The sequence below is a fragment of the Porites lutea genome, chromosome 8 (assembly GCF_958299795.1).
Source record: "Porites lutea chromosome 8, jaPorLute2.1, whole genome shotgun sequence".
NCBI classification, from domain to species: domain Eukaryota; kingdom Metazoa; phylum Cnidaria; class Anthozoa; order Scleractinia; family Poritidae; genus Porites; species Porites lutea.
In genome coordinates this window covers 16,417,232-16,441,318 of record NC_133208.1, presented here as the reverse complement: position 1 = coordinate 16,441,318, position 24,087 = coordinate 16,417,232, and the positions used below count along the sequence as shown (strand labels likewise).

Below are 24,087 nucleotides of genomic sequence, written 5' to 3'. Positions count from 1 at the left end.
TTGCACGCCCTGTTGCATGTTGTTGCGTGTTGTTGGGAGTTGTTTAGCCTGCGAAAACATCCGTTTCTCCTGGCTCTTCGCCGCTAGGGACGTTTCGCGCGGAGGAACGTCTGCGACTCAGCGACAGAAATTCCATACTGATGACGCAAATCAATGTTTACATAATAAATCTGGTAGTCATGGGGTTCCAAATATAAATTTTTCCACTGTTTACGTGTCTTCTAGTCGATTTTGGTAAAGTGTTGTGTTCATCTGCCAACGAGCGCCAGCAACTCTCAAATGCTTTATGTAGAGAAGACAATATTCCACAAACAGTGACTGTTTTGTTAGAGATTGTTCGCGTTTACATTTGACCTTTGTGTCCTTTTGTCTTTTGTCTTTTCATTCGTAAACAATAGCTAAAACAAAGTAACTACTCCGTCGACCAATCAGCTCTTCTGACCGGATTCCGGACAAATTTTACGTCATCAGTATGGAATTTCTGTCGCTGAATCGCAGATGTTCCTCCGCGCGAAACGTCCCCAGCGGCAAAGAGCGAGGAGAAACGGATGTTTTCGCAGGCTAGGAGTTGTTGCATCCGTTTGCACCCCAATGTCCAACAATGTTGAGAGTTGTTGCGTCTGCTTGCACGTAGCTTTTATAAGGCTTGTTTTTGGTGTAAATTGTTAACTACGGTTGATAATATAAAGTGTTTGAAAAACATTTTTTTGGAAAAATAATTGTGCGTATGTTGCTAGTGAAGACAGGTTTAATTTATACAATTAAAAGATTCGATTTTTTTACTCAATGCTCAATATTCGAATAATCGTGGGTCTTATACATGTACCTGCATATGCAAAGTTGGTTATTCTGGAAACGGAAACACTAGCAAAGGTTTGTAAAGGTGATAGAGCAGCTTTTTCAGTGAGATTTAAAGTTTTGAGTCAAAAGGGTCATTGCTATAAGCTTTACGAAAATTTACCTGACCTCGGTGCTCTACACAGTTACAAATCTTGGTCCTAAACTGAGGATTGATCCGTGATGCAATATCGTAAAAGACCCTCCACACCCATGTTCACTAATTTGTTTTAGGGGTATCCGACGATATCTAATATCGATTTATGAATGCAACAATTTCATTTCTAAATTTTCACCTTATTGAAAACCACTGAATTTGTAAGAACTTCCCCGTTAAGCTCGACTTAAAAGAGCGTGACATACGGGTACTTTGATGAATGACATCCCATCCACCCTCTCTGAGAAGACAACATCGGTCGTGTTAAATGCGCCTATGACTTCATTCAAATGGTATACTGAATTTGTTAGGAAATATGCGTCTCTTTGAATATGGCGTTGTCAATGTTTATTTTGGAAAAACATTTTTTTGTTGTTGTTTCTGCGTAACATTTTCAGACAGAAATGAGCATATAGCTCTGACTTCAATGCTATTTGTCAAAATACCGTGGGCTCACACACGTGTTCATGTAAAGCTGGTTATACAGGAAATGGGAAACAATGTTGCGGTAAGAACGGTTTCAAAGAAATACAGAAACAGGCATTTTGAAACCTCACACCACTGTTTTTAAGTAGTGTGGGCTCAAATTTACCCAGTTCCCATCCTACCAAAGTGCTTGTGACGATAGTGAAGACTATTCAGACATTAGCCGGCGAGCAAGCTCTCCTTTCTAAATTGGGAGCGAAGAGAGCCCCGCAAGAACGCAAGGACGAGCGGCTATGGGCAGGAGAAAGGAGAGAAATGTGGAATTGTGTCGTTATTTTTGTTGTTGTCTTGTTTTTCCCCCTTTTTTGAAGGGGGGGGGGGGGGGGGGGCTCCGCTGCGCTGTTTCCTCTCTAGTAGAGCGCTTTTTATGTTAGGTGACCGATCATGACCAACTGCAAAGGCGGGCTCACTGAACGAACAAACTGTTATGCAAGTCCAGCTCTAGTGCTTTCGCCACTCGTCCGCCATCTTTCCTGCCCGTTGACCCCTCCCTTGTAGCAAAAACTCATTCTCTCTTGGTACGACGGCATCCAGAGGAGAACTTTAAGTCATTCAAATCAGCATGTCAACACTGCCAATGCTTTCCGTGAGCAACGCGAGGTTTGTTTGGTTTTAGTTTGTTTTTTTATTAAAACCATAGTACCGACACGTACATGCCCGACTGCGGTACTGTCAACGTAAAATATTGTGAAATTTATTATGAATGCCTAAACGGCAATATATTTAAAGAGTGTGACTGTACAAATATCCGCGTACGGAATTGTATATCTGCAAAACAGAGGTTTTTGGTAAAAAGCTCATTTCAGTTCTTTTGGGGAAAGGTGAAAACAGGATCTCTAATTCAATTTACAAAACGGACCGAGAAAACAAGGATCATAAAATGCCAATTATTGGCCTTTTATTTCTTTGCAGAACTAGAAAAGCCATTAGCATACAACTCGTTCGATCACATACCATGATGATGAGTAACTTAGTTAATTCAGTCTTAAAGATTCATCCATCCATTTACTTCTTTTCCAAAAACTTAACATGGCAAACGATTTCACTTTCAAAATTTTTCAAAACAGCAACCACAAACATTTGTCTTTTGGTAGATTTGCCAGAATATTAATCTCAAAATGTCAAACAAGTTAAACATGAGATGATCCACTTACTTGCGGCTTAGCTGAACCCGCCTTCGTTGTTTGATACTTTCTGAAACAGTTAATTAGAACTTATAATTATATTTGAACAAGGACCCGTTTGCAAGAGTGAATATTTACTCTTCTTAAAATTTTGAGGCAGCAGCTGAATCAAACTATTAACACCCGATATTGAGTTGCACAAAGTGAACTGCAAGCTTGCTAAGTAGTATTTTGGTTCAGGTTTCAAATAACATTTTTAAGAACCGTCAGTCACGATTAGTTTGAAGAGAGAAGGGGAAATAACCTGCAAAAAAGTTGCGCTATCAAAACCCTTACAAACAGTAAAGTCACCAACTGCGTAAAAGGAGGCTAGTTTCGGCCACATCCTTAGGAAGAGAGATTCTTTATGGTGCATACTGCCTAAAAACACCAGGTAAGCGATATCCAAAAATCACTAAGGTAGACTACATATCCAAATATTCCGCTACCCTCTGAGAATATTTTTCATGAATTAGACTATTTATGCTTGTATACCTAGTCTGAGAATAAACCATACTGTTTAATTGGTTTTCTAAATCGCAGAGCCCAAAATGATTACGCTGAGCACATCCACCGAAACCCTCCAGTTAAGAACAAAACCGGTTATATGTGAACCATGATAGGGTTTATGTGACGAAAATTGCCAAAATGTATAAACATAATTATATTTCTTTGAAATGGCTAATTCATGAGGTAAGGATGAACGTGTGTCGTGTCCAGCTAAAGAACTTGAACGTTTTAATTTGAACTTTTTAGAAATCGCAATACTAAAAGGGATATTGCACGTATTTAACGCTAAAATTCTTGAATGTTAACATATTTAAAATTACATGAAAGCCTCTAGCTCAACTTGATTTTCTTTCTCTCCTTATTTTTTTCTTAAACCCTTTTTCCACTTGTTTTTTTGCTTATAACTTTTTACGACTGCAAAACGATGCAACAAACGAAAGGAGAAATTCAATCTTTTTAGTGCAGAAGCATTAATGACTCGCGGTTATTTATAGTAAATTTTAGAGAAAAAGTTATGAATAATTGATGCTGCGTGCATTAACAAACTAAACAACGCCAAACTAAAAACAGAAAGACTTGAAGAAATTTAAGGCGGCTTCATACAATAATTAAGTGGCCACGAAAATTGTTCCAAAGGGTGAGATCGATGCTGCCAGAATTCGTAAGCCCAGAAATCCAGTTTGTAAAATCAACTAATTCCGTGGTCAGTTCATAACATCAATCTTTAAGGGAGGCTTGCTCTGATACATGACCTTTCTAGAAAATTCTGCTTATAATAATAATAATCTATAATAATAATATCTTGATACAAAGAACCGTGTGGAATTCCTACTAAAAAGCTGTTTCATTTGTATAGTCTTCACCTTGGATTTCAGTTGATTTCATTCACACCGACTCCAAACGTTAGAACTGCATATTAAAGTAAATAGCACCAAGTGAAAGTATTGTTGGGAGAAGCTTCATAAATTCGTCTGATCTGGAAAACCAGGAAATAAGGGCGAAGTTAGCAGTAATGGTCGAACAAGCTTGCATAACTGAAATAGAACGAATCGCATAAATCTTTGATCAAGTCTTGGACCAAAAGCGCAAAATTCATCATCAAAAGGAAAATGGCTACTGACAGTACTCGTCACATTTGTTGCAACACTTTTCACGTTAAGCCCTCCCCAATGTCGATTCACTTATCACTTAATTGCAAATAAACCCCAATCTCAAAGGATTGGGGAAGGAGAGAAGAAGTACAAACCGGAAAGAGTTGGGTCAGTTGGTTAAGAAGGCGTGACTTGAAAAAGACCCCAGTTTCAGTCTAGTGTTCAACGAAATTTAACGAGTATTGTTAAACAAATAGATTGCATATTGCCGTGGGTCTGTTCAGTAATAGATGACAGATGACGTCAAAATGTGGTAAAAACTAAAAGTGGCTCACGAGCCGCGGGCGAGTGTATCACTGATGTTTTTAGGCATTCTTAAAAGTAAAGAGCTATTTTTCTCTCCGTTTCTCCATTTTTCTTCTTTGTAAATAGCTCTTGCTAATTTTTTTTCAAGGCTCTCACTCGCTTTAATCCGAAAGAATGTCAAAAACATTTTCAAAACCGTGCGCCATGTTGAACACAACTAAAAGGAAACAAGTTTCCCGTGACGTCATCCATGTATCTGTACTCCAATAGATCATAGGTAACGATCAATCACAGTGAGCGTAGCATTCACAACACTGCATAATGTGCGTTGCTATCGTTACCTTAGTCCTCGTATCATCTACATATTACCATGGCATGACTGAGAATTTAAGGTATCGCTAAAATTTAAATCATTTATTAACACAAGAGAAAGCCACGGCCCCAGCTTTGTCCTTAGGTTACTTAAAATAAGTCTTACTAGGTTATTGTCATCGGTTGGATGAACCATCCCTATTAATTACTTTCTAAGAATGTAGTTTCTACTAGTATGTATGCATGACATTTTTTTCAGTTCTGTCAAAATGACGGCGAGTTACACCATTAGTATCGCATTCCTTTTTATGCTGATTCAAACATTCACTGAAACACTCTGTCAACAATGCATCAATGGTGGGTCAGAGGAATCCATCTTTGGTCGGAAGCTACAAAACCACGTCTACAATACGCTAAAGGCAAACTTTGGATATGAATGCGTACTTATTTGTCGTCAGGACAGCAGGTGCCAAAGTTTCAATTGGGTGATCTCTCTTAACATGTGTGAGTTCAGCGACAGAACCAAAGAAGCCAGACCTGAGGATTTTGTTTCCGATCCAGACAGATATTACTACAGGCGAGACATGAATCGAGGTGAAGTTTATGTTAGTTAAGATCTCTCAGTATTGAAAGAAGTTTTTAAGGGGCCCCAGTGCAATTTTCGTGGCGACATACCCGGAGGCATCTAAATTTCAGTCATGATTTCCGGGAAATGTTAACTGATCAATAATAACACATGACAAAAAAGGCTGTGCGTTTTAAGAAAGAGGTACTATGTATGTGCGAAACTTTCATGTCCAGCCAGAAAATTTCTTGAAAATGACAACATTTTGGGCGATTGAGACCTGGTAATAAAAATTAATTATCGGCATCCTTATTATTGGGTGTTTCTTCAGTGTCGCGGAAACCATTGTTGGTTCGCTTCTGTCGGGTAGTGTCTAATCATTCTTTTCTATAGTATTACGTCATTTAGTGATTGCACCAAACTGCAACACCAAGAAACCACCTTATCTGGCAGGTTATTCTAAAAGGAAATTTGTGTGTTTACTTTTAGGCATGCCGGGAAAAGCATTATTAAAACTTCTCCTCATTGTTTCGTCTCTGACATTATGGTCATTCATCGTTTTTATAGCGGAGCACTATGCGTAAGAAAAAATGGTAACCCATAGGTGCGAGAAATTTGGTAAACGTCTGTCCACCCCCCAAATGTAAGCAGCGATGGAGTTTTACATTCAAGCATCCGCGTGTTTTGGCGGTAAATCACTACAGTAGATAGCCGACACTTTTCGTTTAGCCTGAGTTCATCGTCGGCACACTTGCTCAAAAATATTTGCTCCGGCGAGTAGATGTGGCCTAACTTAAACAGTGCTCCAGAACAACTTGTCGCTAATTATTGATTATTTTCAAGATCGAGCATGTATGTTAAATAAATTTGAGGAAGGGCACTATAGAATTCTTTGAAATAACTTCACCAAACGTGCATATTATTACTGGTTTTCAAATGACGTCACGAAAATTCAAACTACAAAACTATCGATCCTGCTGAGATTTTACTTTCATGATGTATTAGAGCAGCTGAAAACTAATTTTGATACAAATTTTCGCTTCAAAAGGGTTCTTGGTTTTTTGATAGAGTACGCTTGAATTTCTAAGCTTTTGCGTGACGCGGCATTTATATGACGGCCAAGGAAGCTGTCATGTAGGTTAAAAAAATGACTTATTTCAGGGAATTTTCCAATCTAAACAGTTCATGTGTTATAAAAAGTATTACTTTAATGTTTATGAGTTCTTCGAAAATAAATGCACGCTTTTGTAGCAAAACTCGGTAACAGATGTTTCTGTTGGTTTCCGTCCGCCATGTTGGAGCTCATCCGGATGAGCACCAGCATGGCTTCTCCATACAAATTTTGGTAAAACGTTTCTTCGAATATCTCGCATACGAAATATCCCTCTGACCTGAATCTTGGCGAGGGTCTTTGCATATTTACCCTCTTTCGTTTCCCAGATTCTGGACTTTATTTATTGAACTGTTTTGATTTTTATTTTGATCTATTTTGAATGGCATGATACTGAAAACCAGCAATTGATGTCTCAAAGTTTTTATCAATGATCATCGATTCGACGCTGACAATTTAATTTCAGAATAACCATTAGATAATTAAATGGAACATTTTACTCTTTAGTTCCTCTTGGATCCACTCCTGAGCTTCCAGCTGAAACATGCAAAGAAATCAAAGCAAGTGAAGGGGAGGCAAAGAGCAAGAAGTACTGGCTGAGTACCATTAAACCTGGTATCCCTTTGCTGGCTTATTGCGATATGAAGACTGAAGGTAAATATAACTGTACAGCCTCCGAAATGATATATTGACTCCGAAATGATCCCCAATTTGTTTTCCTTCCACTCCGAAATGATTCCCTTTTATCCCCAACCCCATCCTTGCTCGCCCCTCCTCCCTTAGTTTTCCAGTCGCTTTTATGATGGCGGCCGTTATCAATGTAGCCCTTGGCAGCGCTTTCGTTAAAAAAAAAAAAAAAACTACTCTGCAGGCTAAGGTCGGGATCATTTCAGGGGCTGTACAGTTCACCAGTTCTCTTAGCGAAATTAAAATATTTGTTGCTGAGTTTATTTGATTAATTATATCTTGACTATTATTAATTCATTTGGGGATTATATTTTCTTATTTATTTATTTTTTATTTATTTATTTATTTATTTATTAAGTTGCCTGTCTATATTTAGACAACATGTCATTTTGGTCCTTGAGTAAAGCGGTTTCCATTATTATAACCCTAGCGGTAACCAGTGACGGCAAAAGTGGATAGAGACCAAAATTCATTATGTGGTTCTGTTTTTCATCAAACACATCCCGCTCAGTCAGTTTTTACACAAATTGAAGGTAGCTGACAGGTCAAGTAGGTTGCAGCACTTAAGCCAACGCTTGGCCAATCCTTTCCTCCTTTTGTCCGAAAACAGACCAAACTCATTAGTGACAGGTTGATGTTACGGGTGGTAACAGGCAACAGCACATCCAGGGACCTGACCAATAATGATTTCCGCTTTGGGCCGAGAGTTTAAGATTTCTTGTTAGATTTCTGACTAGCCAGTACCAATACTAACCAGTTGCGTGATATCAAGATCTGTCAATATCAGCCAGCATGAGGTCATCAGGGAGTGTACCACAGGCGATTTGACTGAGATGAACGGCGTCAATGGCCGCGTCAATATAAATGTCGGTCACAACAAATCCATTCAATCTTTGTCACACAAAACTGCTAGTATCTGTGCCAAATTATCAAGACAATTCATTTGTCTTTGCTATGCAATAGCCTACTGATATCTTTGTTTCCTTTCCCCATGCATGCAACCATTCTTTCTTGTATCTCTCTTGTTCTATAACCCAGTTGTCTCTGTACTGTTAACTCAACACCTGACTCAAGGTTTGTTTATGCTGTAAAGATATTATTTATCTCGCGTGCTAAAGTGTTTAAAAAAGTTTTTTGAGGGGGGTATACTTGTGTGTGTGTTGCTCTTTTTTTACTCAGATATCGACGAATGTACTGCCTCTTCTCCCGTATGTGACGTCAATGCTCAATGCTCGAATACTCGTGGGTCTTATAGCTGCAGATGCAAAGTTGGTTTTTCTGGAAACGGAAAAACTTGCAAAGGTTTGTTAAGGCTTGTGTGGTAGGGAAGCCTAAGCCATGCTTTACAAAATTTTACCTCGCTTTAAAGTATTTATTTTCGTTGAAATGATCTTTGATGCTTACAATAAATATACTTTCAATGATATCCTTTCGCATGCGAAAAAAATGCTTAGCATAAAGAGATAATGGCGTTGTCAATTTTGACTGTGTTAGAACATACTTTTGTTCACTATCAATTGTTTATTTTCGGACATAAATGAGTGCACTACGAACTCTCATAGCTATGACGTCAACACTGTTTGTCAAAATACTGCGGGTTCACACACCTGTTCGTGTAAGGCGGGATATACAGGGGATGGAAAAACATGTTATGGTAAGTTAGAAAATGAAAGAGAAAATACCAGTTAAAAGTGTTTACTTAACCAAGTATGAGTTTTTGGCTAAAAGCTTTTATAATTAAAAACATATCAGACGGAACTTACAGATAAATGAAAACCTAACGTGAAATATTATCGCACGTTTTTAGACGTGGACGAGTGTTCTAGCAATGCTCACAGCTGTGATGTCAACGCAGTGTGTACAAATACCCAAGGATCGTATTCCTGTGCATGCAAACCTAAATATACAGGAAATGGTACAACATGTGTTGGTAAGGATGTACTCTATACTTTACAAATAGGCTGCGTGATTCACCAAAGTTCCAACAAATGCAAAGATGAGTTTATATAAAAATTGAACAACTAGTACTTATTGAAATAACACCATCATCTTGACAATATTGAGTCTACGCAACAGGAAGGCAGGAAGAAGAGAAGGACGGCAAAACGCTCGAGTGTGACAAGCGTGACAGGGCTATTAATCACGTGTTTTGTCGTGATCTTCACTTAACCTTAGTGCTTTCTGGTCTTTTACAAAAAGATCTGATCAAAGGAAAGTTAAGTTTTGCGTAAAATTCTTTCAAACAATATTATTGTCAGGCTTATCTTGTCACACAAGGTTTACTGTTTTTCCACAAAATGGAAAGGATGGAATAAACCATCCATTACTACTTGAGTTACCCTATCTAAGGATCACACCAAAGACAAAAACCATACCCTATCAGGCGGTACTTACCTATCTAGCCCATCCATATATGGGATTATCCCCCCCCGCCCCCCGAAGACTTCACGTGTCACGTGGCAAGCAAACATGGATTTGGACGACGAATGCCAGGTTATTCATGAATTTTCTGTTGTTAAATGTTGCTTTCGTTTTTTAAATATTTAAACATGAATCACATCTTTTTGATGATATGTCACAGGAAGTTTCATGTCTTTCATAAAGCGTTTCTAGTTGGTCACGTGATTAATCAAGGCAGAAAAATTTATAGTGGCAGACATGCATGTTTGAATCACTCTCAAAAAATTATTACAAAGTGCAATGGACTGTTATTACAAATTGCGACACCTTTTTTGTTACAAAGTGCGACACGGTTTATTAGAAATTGCAACAGGTATTACAAAGTGCGATGGATTTATTACAAATTGCGACAGGTGTTACAAAGTGCGATGATTATTACAAATTGCGACAGTACTCGATACGTTTACATGAAGATACAGTCAAACAACCGCTCCGCACTGAAAAGTCACAGGACAATAAAATTATGTCATAATAGTACTGAACAAATATATTAAGTTTACTTTGCTTTAAACTCAGTCCTATGTACATTTGTACCGATGATTCTTTAAGCCTTTCGCTTTATTAAATGAACTGAGCCCAGTTGTTTAAAAGGTGGATAACGCTATCCACTGGATATTGATCTCTATCCGGTGGATCGCGCAATTGTTTTTCCTAATGCTTATCCGGCGCTGGATAGTGATTTATCCGGTGAATAGCGCTATCCATTGTTTGAACAACTGGGACCAGGAGTGTAAATGAAGCCATGTAACATAGGCAACGCCCTCGAAGAAGAGCCACAAAGTGAGTTATGACGAATTTAAACTTATCATAATTATTTAAATCATGAAAATTCTTTGCATTAATTACTCACCTGAAAAAAACAACCCCGTACTTTCACTAAAAGGCTTTTTATTCTTCACTATTATTTTTTAACAGACGATACAATTAATGTTGTTCATCAAATACGTATTAGTGATTATCGATTATTTTACAAATGATCAGTGAATCTTTTTCTTTTTTCAGTATCGTTCAAAGCAGTTTTTACAAACCTCGGTGCGAGTGGAAGACTGGGTCCAACTTCTCTAGGTAGTTATTACAGTGGTCAGGATCATGACGGTCAAGTTACATTAGTCAGCGGTATTCAACAATGGACTGTGCCTAAAACAGGTGATTACAGGATAGAGGCAATAGGAGCTGCAGGGGGATATGGCTTAAGAAGCAACAATGGCCAGTATCGCGGTAGAGGTGCCAGATTGAGAGGAAATTTTCGTTTATCCAAAGGAGAAACAATTCAAATACTTGTTGGTCAAGAGGGAAGTATAAACCTTAATGGTAATAGCTGTGGTGGTGGTGGAGGTACGTTTGTGGTGAGAGGGAGCAACATACCTTTGATAATAGCTGGAGGAGGAGGAGGCATGGAAACTGCTCAATCAAGACATTCAGGATGCGATGCTTCTACAGGGACAACAGGGAATCCTGGGTACAGGTCATGGTCAGGAGGGAGTGGTGGACACGGAGCAACGACCGCTGACAATAACAACTCAGGTGAGCCGAGTGCGTTAAGATGAGTATAGTAGGGCCACCACGACAGTAATCTTTGCTAAATCTACATGTAAAATCTAACTATATCCGCCTTCTTCAATGTGGAGGCAAACTTCACCGACGGAGGTAAAAGTCCCCAACTTTTTGTATCAACTTCTTTTAGAGTCATAAGAGAGACGTTATATAAAAAAAACAACAACAACAACAACAACAACAGCAACAAACAAACAAGAATAACTCTATCTCCACTTAGGATTCGAACTAATGACATCAAAGACAATCAATCAATTTTTTTTTCATCAATTTTCTCATTGCAAAGTTTGACTTTTTCGTGTCTCTTTTTCGGTTTGATTAACGAATACCATCAAATCCATCGTATGCTGACCATTTTTTCATATCAATTAAAACTTTGAAAATAAAGGAACTTCACTCATTAGCCTTCATAGCTGCTTAAGACTTTCTTGCCATGTTTCCTTAAGATTCCTCAGAAGCAGTTAACAATCTTCGCGTGCTAATAAAATACTGGGATACTTCAAGAGGAACACGAGGTTTATACTTAGAACTGAAGTAAGGCGAACGCTATACCTAGCCCTAGTTAGGCCACACTGAGTTTGGGAAATGCCACCCAAATTTGGGCCCCGCAGTCCATTGAGCTCATTGTCAAGCTTGAGGGTATCCAAAGACGCGCGACTAAGTTTATCTTAAAACTGCCTTGTTCTTCTAATATAAGTTATAAGGCTCGTTTACAAACTCTAAACCGAATACCTATTTGTTACTAGCATAAACTTTTAGATCTAACCTTTTTTTTTCAAATTGACACACGGTCTTGTTAACGTTAACGTGAACCGCCTCTGTCCTACCTGAAGTTCGCACTCGGTAGACGCCCTAGATCCTCAACCAATGTTAATAAATACATAATTAAGAAATGTAAAAGTACTGCGTACCAGAAATCCTTTCTTATTAGAACTAGTAGAATTTGGAATTGTTTAGCGGATGAACTATTTGAGCTCATCGACCTAAATTTCCTTTAAATCGGCCATTTTTAATTATTATAAGTCCGCGTTAGCTGTTTCCTATGATTGTGAAGACCCACGTTCGTTCAAGTCTATCTGTTTAAAATGTAATAGTGCTCGTCCCTTGTCTCGTCCAAAACTTGTTGTATGCAGCTGTAGTTTTTGTTGCATCGCTGTGCTTTTTAATGTTTCATGTTTTTTTATTAGTATCCGGGCTCGCTATAATTGGCCACAGCTGTTGCGCGGTCTCCCTGCCAACGTTCTTTCTGTTTGTTTATTTGTTTGTTTGTTTGTTTGTTTGTTTGTTTTTTTTGGCGAAGCTAATAAAATAAGAAGTGTATGTTAAAGTTGTTTAAATACCAATAATTCATGAAATTAATTTATATTTGCTATATTGTTCCTCAAGTAAAGGAAATACTTGTAAAGGCAGATATTATGAGCTAAATACATTCAAAGATATAGAAATAAGACTAGGTTTTAATGACCTGGATTAACTCTGATTGAAATTGGTGGTATGCATTTGTATTTAACAAATAAAAAGGCATATGATAAAAGTAACGCACATCGAGGCCTAAAATATGGGTCGCTGAAAAGAATTGTTAATATTAGATTCCCAGTATTATAGATATCGGACAGGTGATGTGATTACTTTTATCAATAGAATCTTAATTTATTTGTTAAATGAAAAAAGCCTCTGCAAGAAATCCACCCGCACATGGTAACTGTTGTAAGTGAAGAGTTATTTAATGTTATTGATATTTTAGGTGGAGGCGGTGGTGGATTTTATTCCAGTGGAAGAAGCTCAAAGCAGTTCGGAGGCTCAATGGGGTATGGCGGGGAAGGAGGCAAAGGATTTCTTCAGGGAGGAGTGGGTGGAAGAGCCAGGGTAAACAATGCTGTAGGCGGGTTTGGAGGGGGAGGTGGCGCTTATGGATCGGGAGGAGGTGCTGGAGGTGGAGGAGGCTACTCTGGGGGAAGTAGCGGGGATAATGAGAATGACTCCTGTGGAGGAGGGGGAGGATCTTACAATGCTGGAAAGAATCAGCAAAATGAATGCTGTTATAAAACAGCTGGACATGGTCAGGTGACCATAACATTGATATAGATTACAAACTGTAACTTAGCAAGTAGTGTGGTTTAACAAGTTCCTAAAATCTTAGTGCTTGGTATACCAGTGTAGATATATAGATTGTTGTCCATGCATTGAAAACTTCATAGTCACTTTTTAGCAACTACTAAAAATAATGAAAACGAAGCCAGGCAAAGTGCAGCGCTTATAAGACCGGCAGGCACGGGACGACAAAGGACAGATATCAAAGTAAAGACTTTTCTCATCACTGGACTGACCATCAGTAGAATGCCCCCTTGCTTTGAATCATATAAACTCCTTATCTTGAAAGGCAAGAGTAGCAGAGGGGTATGCCTGGCTCCACTTCCGAGCACCAAGTGTGAACATTATGTAACCTCTCTTTTGTCCATTGTGTAATTACATTGAATATTTTTACCACGCCTTATCGTGCTGTGAAAATTTCAAAAATTGTATCGTAATTACTCAGTGATCTTGTTCTGGATACAGTGTATAGTCTCCGTTCTGACAGCAATAATAGTCTTGTCATTCCCAAATTTAAAAACTTTAACAATCCTTGGGCGACTGCACTTTCGTTGCTCCTGCGCCTAAACTCTGGAACGGCTTACATCTGCGATGGAATGGCCAGATCTGGTGTTTAAGACTTATCTTCTTAGTAAGGCTTGTTCTTAGTCATGTTTGTGTAATACCTGTCCACAATGCATTATTAAGTTATTGCCCATGCAGGGATCCAGAAAGAGGAAATTCCGAGGAGGCATGCTATTAGCTCATGCGTGTACAAAGGTGAGCACTTACAGTTACCCAATTTCTACAGTTACATAAAATTATACAGGTGGAAACGAGGCTGGAGTTGACCTTGTTTTGATACAACCCTTCCTGCTTTATTATGTATAACGTGTTGTTCGTATGTTAACTAGTATTTTAAAGCATAGTTTCCATAAAAAAGGGAAGGAGGATTGCATCAAAAGGTCAAACCTCAGCCTAACGTTCACCTAAGGGCTAGGATACTAAGTCCACGACTGTAAAATAGCCACGGTCTGCCTAGTATTAGAAATAACATGATAACGGCCTATGATTTGAATATCCGACTGTTTGACTACAATTAAAAGTAAAGAACGTAAAATATAAGCACTCTTCGAAAACGATCACATCTCCATAGTCTTTAAACTTCAATGATCGTTTACTCGCATTAATAGAAGAAAGAATCAAATGAATATCATTTATGCTATATGTTCCGTTAGATAGTATTATTGAGTCAGTTATTGCTGTTGGTGGAGTCTCGCTTTGGGTGAGCTCTGTTTCTCTGGGATACCCAATAATGACAATTCCAGTTTGGGATAAATTTGGCCACAAGAGTGGCCGTTTATTTCATTTTAAGCACTTCAAGCTAGGAAAATCCAGATACACAAGAAGATTTATCCCAGCAAAGGTGAGGGCACACCCGCCATCCGGGAGATGAAAGTGGAGCCAAAGGGAAGGGAACGGAGGGGGAAAAATGTTTTCCAACTTTCTTGTTGCAGTGAGCAGAGAGGCCTTGGGCTTTCATGCCATAAAAACACATATATAATGTCCCGGATGACAGTAACGCCCTCTCCCCAGAAGCTGGAGAAATGACACATTAATGAGTCACATTAATCATAAAACCATTTATTTCTTTCGGAAATAAATTTCCTATATAGCTGATTCAATAAAATTGCTTTGGGCACTGGTAATCGGTATTGCTTTGTCGTCAATCAAGCAAAACATTGTATACCCAAATTGTATGTCCAAATGCCCAATGCCTAATTGCCAAAGCAACCTTTATTGAATTAAGGTATACATTTTTTAATTATGTATCTTTAGTCTTGATATCGCAATAAGCGAGCACTGTAAAAACAGGTTAAATGGTACTCACCCAGTACTTCTTGCTCTCTGCTTGTACTTCGCTTGCTTTGATTTCTTTGCATGTTTCAGCGAGAAACATTGTTTCATTTCATTGTTTTTGTACGGTTAACGGCAGAACGCTTTCAAACATAATAGAAACTGCACCAGCTGGTAATTGCAGGAACAATTACAGTAAGGAAAAAAAATAGTTAATGTCTGTAAACGAGACTCGAACCTGCCGAAAAACCACACAGATACGCTATTCTTGCTCGCTAGACCTGTAGGCAATCTATGGAGAGGCTGTTACCTTGGCGCTATGTTGTCTATCGGTGCCTTTACAGATCATTGTTAGTGATATTTTATCTATATACATTATTTTTTATTTTAAAAAATCGAACACGATTTATGTTGACAAACATAACGATAAGCACGATTTACAACAGTCACGGTTTTTATCGTGTTTTTTACGATTTTGTCGTTTTACAGTAAAGTGAGTCACTTTTATTTCAATTGGCTGTTAATCGTAATTCACTGACCTTTGAAAACCGTTGCAATTCATCTTAAATCACACAAAAGCCTTTTGTAAACCGTCAGTGAAACGTGACGACCGTGTCATTTTAACAAACTTCGAGTGTGCTACACAGTTTAAAGTTGTAACGAAAAGTTTCAGTCTTCCATCATTGTTGGTATTTCAGCGAGGTATAAAAAGTCCACAGTCTAGTAACTCCTGAGATATTACGTTAATGGTCCTTTTTACTGATCTTTTTATAATTTACGAGTAATGCAAAGTTCAAGAGCACCTTTCTCTAAACTCCTGGGCCCGGTTGCATAAAACGTCCGTAACAACTACGGGTACACGTACGTGCACTCGTAACTTAAGTCAGTTGCATGAAATCACTTAAGTGGTCCACTTAGGAAATTCACTTAAGTGGTTGCACTTACGATTTTCGTAAGTGTTCACTTAAGTGTCGTTTATGCAACAGAAATTGCGGGTGTTGCATAAAACTTTTTTACGGGAAAAATAGCACGTAAATTTACGGGACCTATGTAGGTCCCGTATTGTCACTGTTTTTACTAAATTTAACGAGAACTTTTACTGAGAAGTGAAAAAAAGTATTTTTCTTCACGTAATTCGTTCTAATGCGCTTTGTTAACCTCTGATGTACACTTTTGTGAAAAAAGAAGAAGAACTATCATTTTCAGTGGATATTGAAGAAAAATAACGTTTGCATTCAAATTTCATTTTTTGAGAGGCTTAAAAGTGTTGGAAACGACTTTTAACTTTCTTTACACTCACCGATGGTTAGCTTAAAAAAAAAAAAAAAGAGTGAATCGTTAATAAAGTACTATATCAAGGTTACGTGTGCCCTTAAGTGAGCCCGTAAGTTACCTCGCAAAACAGAAACTTACCAGAGTGCCAAGTGTGTTCCATGCAACACCCGTAAGTGTACCCATAACGGATTCGTAAGTGACCTACTTAAGTGAGCACTTAAGTGCAGGTTTTATGCAACCGGGCCCTGGACACGATGTGCAAAATGTTCTCCTAGGGTATAGAAGTCTGGACGTCCTCGGTGACGCCTGTGACTTGGTCACAGACCAGTGTTTTCAAGAGATAAATGTGTCGAAAGATGACCCTCTAATAGAGAGTGACCACTATTTCGAGACGTTGACACATTCCATACAACCTTAGACAAAATAGATGGGAAATTTGTATCTCCCCCCCCCCCCCCCCCAACTCCCCCAAATCAAGGATGAGAAAATGGCGCTTTTTGGCTTTTGCGCGGCTTCATCCTTGATTTAGGGGAATGGGGATTTGCTGTGCCATTATATTCTCTCAAAGATTGTAGCTACGGCCCTGATTCTAAATGAAATTGTCGGCATCAAATCGATGATCATTAGTAGAACCTTTGAGATATCATTAGTATGCACGTTGGTGTAGTTTTTTTCTTTTTTCTTTTTATTCTTTTCTATGGTGCCCTTCCTCAGATTTGTAAGATACAAACAATACGAAAGTTGTACTAGACTTGGGCCACATCTACTCATGAGAGTAAGATTTTTTAGCAAGTATAGAGTGTTTTTGCATGACGTCACGGCGGCCATATTGGTGTCCCAAAACAATGAAACGGCGGCCACGTTGGTGTCCCAAACCAGTCCTGTGGGAGTTGAACTCCTTTCTTATGCAAACGCTTTCTTTTTTCCAATATTAAAATTTGCATAGATGCTGACCACGTGAGTGAAAACACCCCAGACACCTATTTCAGTTGAGGTTGCTCCCATGAAACATGATGCATGATGCATGATGATTCGCGTTTCATGGTCTGCGGTGCATTGTGGTAGATCTTTGTGCACGCCTGTGCTCGGCAACCGATAAAATAATGAAGACGTGCAAATTAACAGCTCTTTGAAAGTACTAACAAACACTAAGAACGCAGTGAAAATGAGTTCTCAGCTAAAAAAGATACTGCACTGATTCTCAAGTGCAAGCGAGCGGAAGAATTTCATTGTGACAGAGAAATTAAGAGCCGTCAACGTGGACAGCTTTGAAATAGGAGGGTTCTCCTTCTTACATGTACCTTGTGTTGTAAATCTTTCAGCCCTAATAAATACTAAAAAAGAAAAACTCGTAAAGCAAACTAGGTTTTTTTTATTATTATACGCAAGCCTCATAATAGGGACCCTAAGATCTGAGGACAGCGGCGAAAACGTTGCATTAATTAAAAGTGAATTCGCGTTCTTTTAACCTTCATCACGATTTTTCCAGCTCACTCACTTTGTCAAATGTAGGTGACCTCTCTTTAAGAGCTGAATTCCTAAGAAGTTAAGAAAGAGAAGGAAAATTTCGTCTTCACTTGTTTACGTCCTCCATAAAACATGAAAATTAAGCATTTTTACGTCGTGGTCGTGCATTGACAGCAGCGAAATACCCTCAAAAGTGCCGAAACCAAATTGCCCTCCAACGGAGGTATTCCAAATACGCGACCCAGGCATATTACAAACTGTGCTTGGTCCCATAATGCACCTACCGTAGGATATGAAACATGGATCATGAACCATGCATCATGTTTCACGAGAGCAACCTTAACTGAAACAGGTGTATATGATAAGTTCTCAAGCTCTCCATTTACGGATAGCGTCTCCTTCGCTTGCTGCTCTCGCGTGAGCAAAAGAATTGTTAGAGCAAATATTTGTTTCTGAGTTTATTTCAAGGTCATATTTTGACTCATGTTATTTCTTCACTTGGGATTTGTATTCCCTTATTTCATTTCACTTCTTGTTTATTTATTTCTTACTATCAATATTTATGTTTATTTATTCAAGTAGGATCTTATCAGTCGAGGAAAATGAGCACGGTGACTCAGTGTGCATAATAAGAACCATGTCATTTTGGACCTTGAGTAAAGCGGTTTCCATACTATAACCCTGAAGGTACTCCGGCAGACAAGTGGATGAAGGCCAAATTTCATCTTGTGGTTGTGTGTGTGATAAAACACATCCAGCTCATTCACTTTCGGCACTTGAACTATAGTCTGAAATGGATACCAAGGAGCTTTTGGGCACTGAACTTGAATAATCGACCCTGATCCACGCACCACGATGTGAGGGGAAACTTACAAGTGTCGGGGAAAAACTTGCAGGGTTAATTCAAAGGAATGAAGACAAAATTCATTTGAAACTGTATACAATCAAATCTGTCAAGACTTGCCATGCTTTTCCTTTCAGTAACAAAATCATCCGCGTAAGCTACTGTGCGATATAGCTTACACACATCTTTGTTTCTCTTTCCATCTTGAAGCCATGATTCCTCTCGTTTTTCTCTCTCTTTTTTCTCTTTTACGATCTTTTATAAACTAACTATGTGCCTTTGTACTGTTAAGTAAACGTAAAGCTCCATGCAAACTGACGCAACATTGTTTCCAGCCAACAACTCCCAACATTGTTGGGTGCTACATGTTGCCCCGTTTGCACACCCTGTTGCCTGTTGTTTCGTGTTGTTGGGAGTTGTTGCATCCGTTTGCATACCAATGTCCAACAATGTTGAGAGTTGTTGCGTCTGCTTGCACGTAGCTTTTATAAAGCTTGTTTTGAGGTGTAAATTGTTAATTACGGTTGATAATATAAAGTGTTTTAAAAACATTCATTTAAAAAAATAATTGTGCGTATGTTGCCAGTGAAGACAGGTTTAATACAATTAAAAGATTTGTGTTTTTTTTTTTTTTTTTTTCGCGCAATGCTCAATATTCGCATAATCGTGGGTCTTATACATGTACCTGCATATGCTTAGTTGGTTATTCTGGAAACGGAAACAGTTGCAAAGGTTTGTAAAGGTGATACAGCAGCTTTTGCAGTGAGATTTTAAGTTTTGAGTCGAAAGGGTCATTGCTATACGAATATTTACCTGGCCTCGGTGCTCTACACAGTTACAAATCTTGGTCTATAAACTTAGGATTGATCCGTGATGCAATCGTAAAAGACCCTCCACACCGCCGTGTTCACTAATTCGTTTCAGGGGTATCCGACGATATCTGATATGGATTTATGAATGCAACAATTTCATTTCTAAATTTTCACCATTGAATTTGTAAGAATTTCCCTGTCAAGCCCGACTTAAAAGGGCGTGACATACGAGTACTTTGATGAGTGACATCCAATCCACCCTCTCTGAGAAGACAACATCGGTCGTGTCAGATGCGCCTATGTTTCTTTTTTTAAAAGGAAAATGGTTCGACGTTATGAAGAAAAACATCAGCAGTATGACTTCATTCAAATGGTGTACTGAATTTGTTAAGAAAAATGCGGAAGGGATAAGGCCTGTCAACGCTAATGTTAACGGCGTATGTGCCGTCTCAGTAAATATGGCGTTGTCAATGTTTATTTTGGAAAAACATTTTTTTGTTGTTGTTTCCGTCATAATATTTTCAGACAGAAATGAGCGCACTGCTAACTCCCATATAGCTTTGACGTCAATGCTATTTGTCAAAATACCGTGGGCTCACACAGGTGTTCATGTAAAGCTGGTTATACAGGAAATGGAAAACAACGTCGCGGTAAGAACGGTTTCAAAGAAATACAGAAACATGCATTTTGAAACCCACACCATTGTTTTTCAGTAAAGTGGGCTCAAACTTACCCAGTTCCCATCCTACCGAAGTGCTTGTGACGATAGTGAACACTATTCAGACAAGCCTACGAGTAAATTCTCCACTCTAAATTGGGGGCGAAGAGAGCCCCGCAAGAACGCAAGGGCGAGCGGCTATGGGCAGCAGAAAGGAGGGAAATGTGGAATTGTGTCGCTATTCTTGGGTTGCACGTGACGTCACCAAAAATCAAACTAAGAAACTATCGATTCTTCTGAGTTTCTACTTTCACGAGGTATTACAGTACCTAAACACCTTTACACGAACAAATTTTTGGTTCGAAAGGGTTCTTCGTTTTGCGAGAGAGGACGCTTGAATTTCCAAGCTTTCGCGTGACGCGGCATTTAGCTGGCGGCCGGGAAAGCTCTTATGTGGGTTAAAAACGTTACCGATTTTGGGAGATTTTGCAATCTAAACATTCCTTGTCTCAGAATAAATATTACTGTAATCTTTATGAGTTCCTCAAGCGAAGAATTCACGCATTAGTAAGAAAACTCGAAAACAGATGTTTCTGTTGGTATCCGGCGGCCATATTGGTGTTCCTGAACGGGACACCAACATGGCGTTTCCATACAAAGGTTTATAAATTTAGGTAAACCGTTTTTCCCAATATCTCGCATTTGAAATATTTCACAGACTTGATTCTTGGCAAGGGTTTTTGTATATTTATCTTTTTTCATTTCCCAGATTCTAGTCCTTCTGTATTGAATGGTTGGCATCTTTATTTTTCATTTCGTGACAGTGCAAGCCGAGAATTTTTGTTGTTGTTGTCTTGTCCCCCCCCCCCCCCCCCCCCCTCCCCCCTTTTTTTTGGCTCCGCTGCGCTGTTTCTTCTCTAGCAGAGCGCTTTTTATGTTAGGTGACCGATCATGACCAACTGCAAAGGCGGGCTCATTGAACCAACAAACTGTTATGCAAGTCCAGCTCTAGTGCTTTCTCTCTGACGCACTGCACAACAACAACAACAACTTTATTTGTACCCCCAGTGGATTTACATGATACCAAAAATAGCTAAAATATGGAGAGACTACAGGTTGCCCACAATAACCATTGAGGGCTAAAAAGATAAGGCAGCCTTACTTAGGTTATTAATAAATGATTATATTAAAGGGTCAGGAACCATCGTCGGACACGTCCGCCATCTTCCCTGACCGCTGACCTCTCCCTTGTAAGAGCAAAAACTCATTCTCTCTTGGTACGATGGCATCCAGAGGAAAACTTTAAGTCAGGGAAATCAGCATGTCAACACTGCCAAAGCTTTCCGTGAGCAACTCGAGTTTTGTTTGGTTTTAACTTGGTTTTTTATTAAACCCATAGTACCGACACGTATATACTCGACTGCACTGTCAACGTAAAACATTGTGAAATTTATTATGAACGCCTAAACGACGATATATTTAAAGAGTGTCTAAGAGTACAAATATCCGTTAGTAGTGAATTGTATATCTGCAAAACAGAGGTTTTTGGTAACAAGCTCATTTCAATTCTTTTGGGGGGAGGTGAAAACAGGATCTCTAATTCAATTTACAAAAGGGACCGAGAAAACAAGGATCATAAAATGTCAATTATTGGCCTTTCATTTCTTTGTAGAACTTGAAATTAAAGCCATTATAGCATACAACTCGTTCGACCACATACCATGACGATGAGTAACTTATAATTAGTTAATTCATTTTTTAAGATTAATCCATTCATCCATTTACTTCTTTCTCAAAAACTCAATATGGCAAGCGATTTCACTTTCAATATTTTTCAAAACTGCAGCAACCACAAACATAGCCTTTCGCTAGATTTTCCATAATATTAATCTCAAAATGTCAAACAAATTAAACATGAGATGATCCACCTACTTGAGGCTTAGCTGAACTGTTTCAGAGCCCGCTTTCCTTTTTTGATACTTTCCGAAGTTTTTAATTAGAACATATATTTTTATTTGAACAAGGACCCGTTTGCAAGTGAGTAAATATTCATTTTTCTTAAAATTGTGAGGCAGCAACTGCATTAAATTAATTAACACCCGATATTGAGTTGCATAAAGTGAACTGCAAGCTTGCTAAGTAGTACTTTGGTTCAGGTTTCAAATAACATTTTCAAGAATCGTCAGTCACGATTAGTTTGAATAGAGAAAGGGAAATAACCTGCAAAAAAGTTGCGCTATCAAAACCCTTACAAACAGTAAAGTCACCAACTGCGTAAAAGGAGGCGAGTTTCGGCCACATCCTTTATAGGAAGAGAGATCCTTTATGGTGCATGCTGCCTAAAAACACCAGGTAGGCGATATCCAAAAATCACTAAAGTAGACTATATATTCAAATATTCCGCCACCCTCTGAGAATATTTTTCATGAATTAGACTATTTACGCTTGTATACCAAGTTTGAGAGTAAACCATACTGTTGAATGACAACAACTATCAATTTGGTTTTCCAAATCGCAGAGCCCAAAATGTTTACGCTGAGTATATCCACCATAACCCTCCAGTTAAGAACAAAAGCGGTTATATATGAGCCATGATGAGATTTATGTGACGAAAATTGCCAAAATATATAAACATAATTATATTTCTTTGAAATGGCTAATTCATGAGGTAAAGATGGACAGGTGTCGTGTCCAGCTAAAGAACTTGAACGTTTTAATTTGAACTTTTTAGAAATCACAATACTATAAGGGATATTGCACGTATTTAACGCTAAAATTCTTAAATGTTAATATCTTTAAAATAATGACATGAAAGCCTCTAACTCAACTTGATTTTCTTTCTCTCCTTATTTTTTTTTTCTTAAACCCTTTTCCACTTGTTTTTTTGCTTAACTTTTTACGACTGCGAAACGATGCAACAAACGAAAGGGAAAATTAAATCTTTTAGTGCAGAAGCATTAATGACTCGCAGAAGTAAATTTTAGAGAAAAGGTTTTGAATAATTGATGCTGCGTGCATTAACAAGCAAAACAACGCTAAACTAAAAACAGAAAGACGTGAAGAAATTTTACATACAATAATTAAGTGGCCACGAAAATTTTTCCGAAGGGTGAGATCGATGCTGCAAGAATTCGTAAGTGGCAGAAATCCAGTTTGTAAAATCAATTCCGTGGTCAGTTCATAAAATCAATCTTTAAGGCCATGTGGGACGCTTGCTTTGATACATTACGTTGCTAGTATAGTACGGTAGTGCAAAGAATCTGAAATAACTGAGGAGCGAGCACAAAAGTTAGAAACTAATACGAAATTGATACAAAGAGCCGTGTGGAATTCCTTCTAAAAAACTGATTCATTTGTATTGTCTTCACCTTTTTCAGCTGATTTCATTCACACCGACCCCAAACGTTAGAACTGCATATTAAAGTAAATTAAGGACCAAGTGAAAGTATTGTCGGAAGAGGCTTCATAAATTTGTCTAATCTTGAAAACCAGGAAATAAGGACGAAGTTAGCAGTAATGGTCAAACAAGCTTGCATAACTGAAATAAAACGAATCGCATAAATCTGTGATCATGTCTTCCTTGGGACCAAAAGCGCAAAACTCATCATCAAAGGGAAAATGGCTACTGACAATACTCGTCACATTTGTTGAAACACTTGTCACGTTAAGCCCTCCCCAATGTCGATTCACTTATCACTCATTTGCAAATAAACGCCAGTCACAAAGTATTGGGAAAGGAGAGAACAAGTACAAACGGAAAAAAAGTTGGGTAAGTTGGTTGAGAAAGCGTGACATGAAAAAGACCCCAGTTTCAGTCTAGTGTGCAACGAAATTTTACGAGTGTTGTTAAATAATGAGATTCCAT

At 38.4% G+C, this 24,087-nt stretch overlaps 1 protein-coding gene and 1 long non-coding RNA gene across 2 annotated transcripts in view; both read left to right on the top strand.

Moving 5' to 3' along the window:
- LOC140945800 (uncharacterized) overlaps positions 1–14,444 on the top strand; it is a 33,499-nt gene extending 19,055 nt beyond the window's left edge. Inside the window, exons 3-7 of the mRNA XM_073394850.1 lie at positions 8,405–8,527; positions 8,757–8,879; positions 9,033–9,155; positions 10,688–11,209; positions 12,984–14,444. Of these exons, the coding sequence (XP_073250951.1) occupies positions 8,405–8,527; positions 8,757–8,879; positions 9,033–9,155; positions 10,688–11,209; positions 12,984–13,324 (1,232 nt within the window). The 3' untranslated portion in view covers positions 13,325–14,444. The remainder of the gene's footprint in view (positions 1–8,404; positions 8,528–8,756; positions 8,880–9,032; positions 9,156–10,687; positions 11,210–12,983) is intronic.
- Positions 2,877–7,189, top strand: LOC140945833 (uncharacterized). Its single transcript, XR_012166757.1, has 3 exons — positions 2,877–3,037; positions 5,122–5,456; positions 7,046–7,189. It is a non-coding gene; the product is annotated as an uncharacterized lncRNA (long non-coding RNA).
- Positions 14,445–24,087: the final 9,643 nt, after the last annotated feature.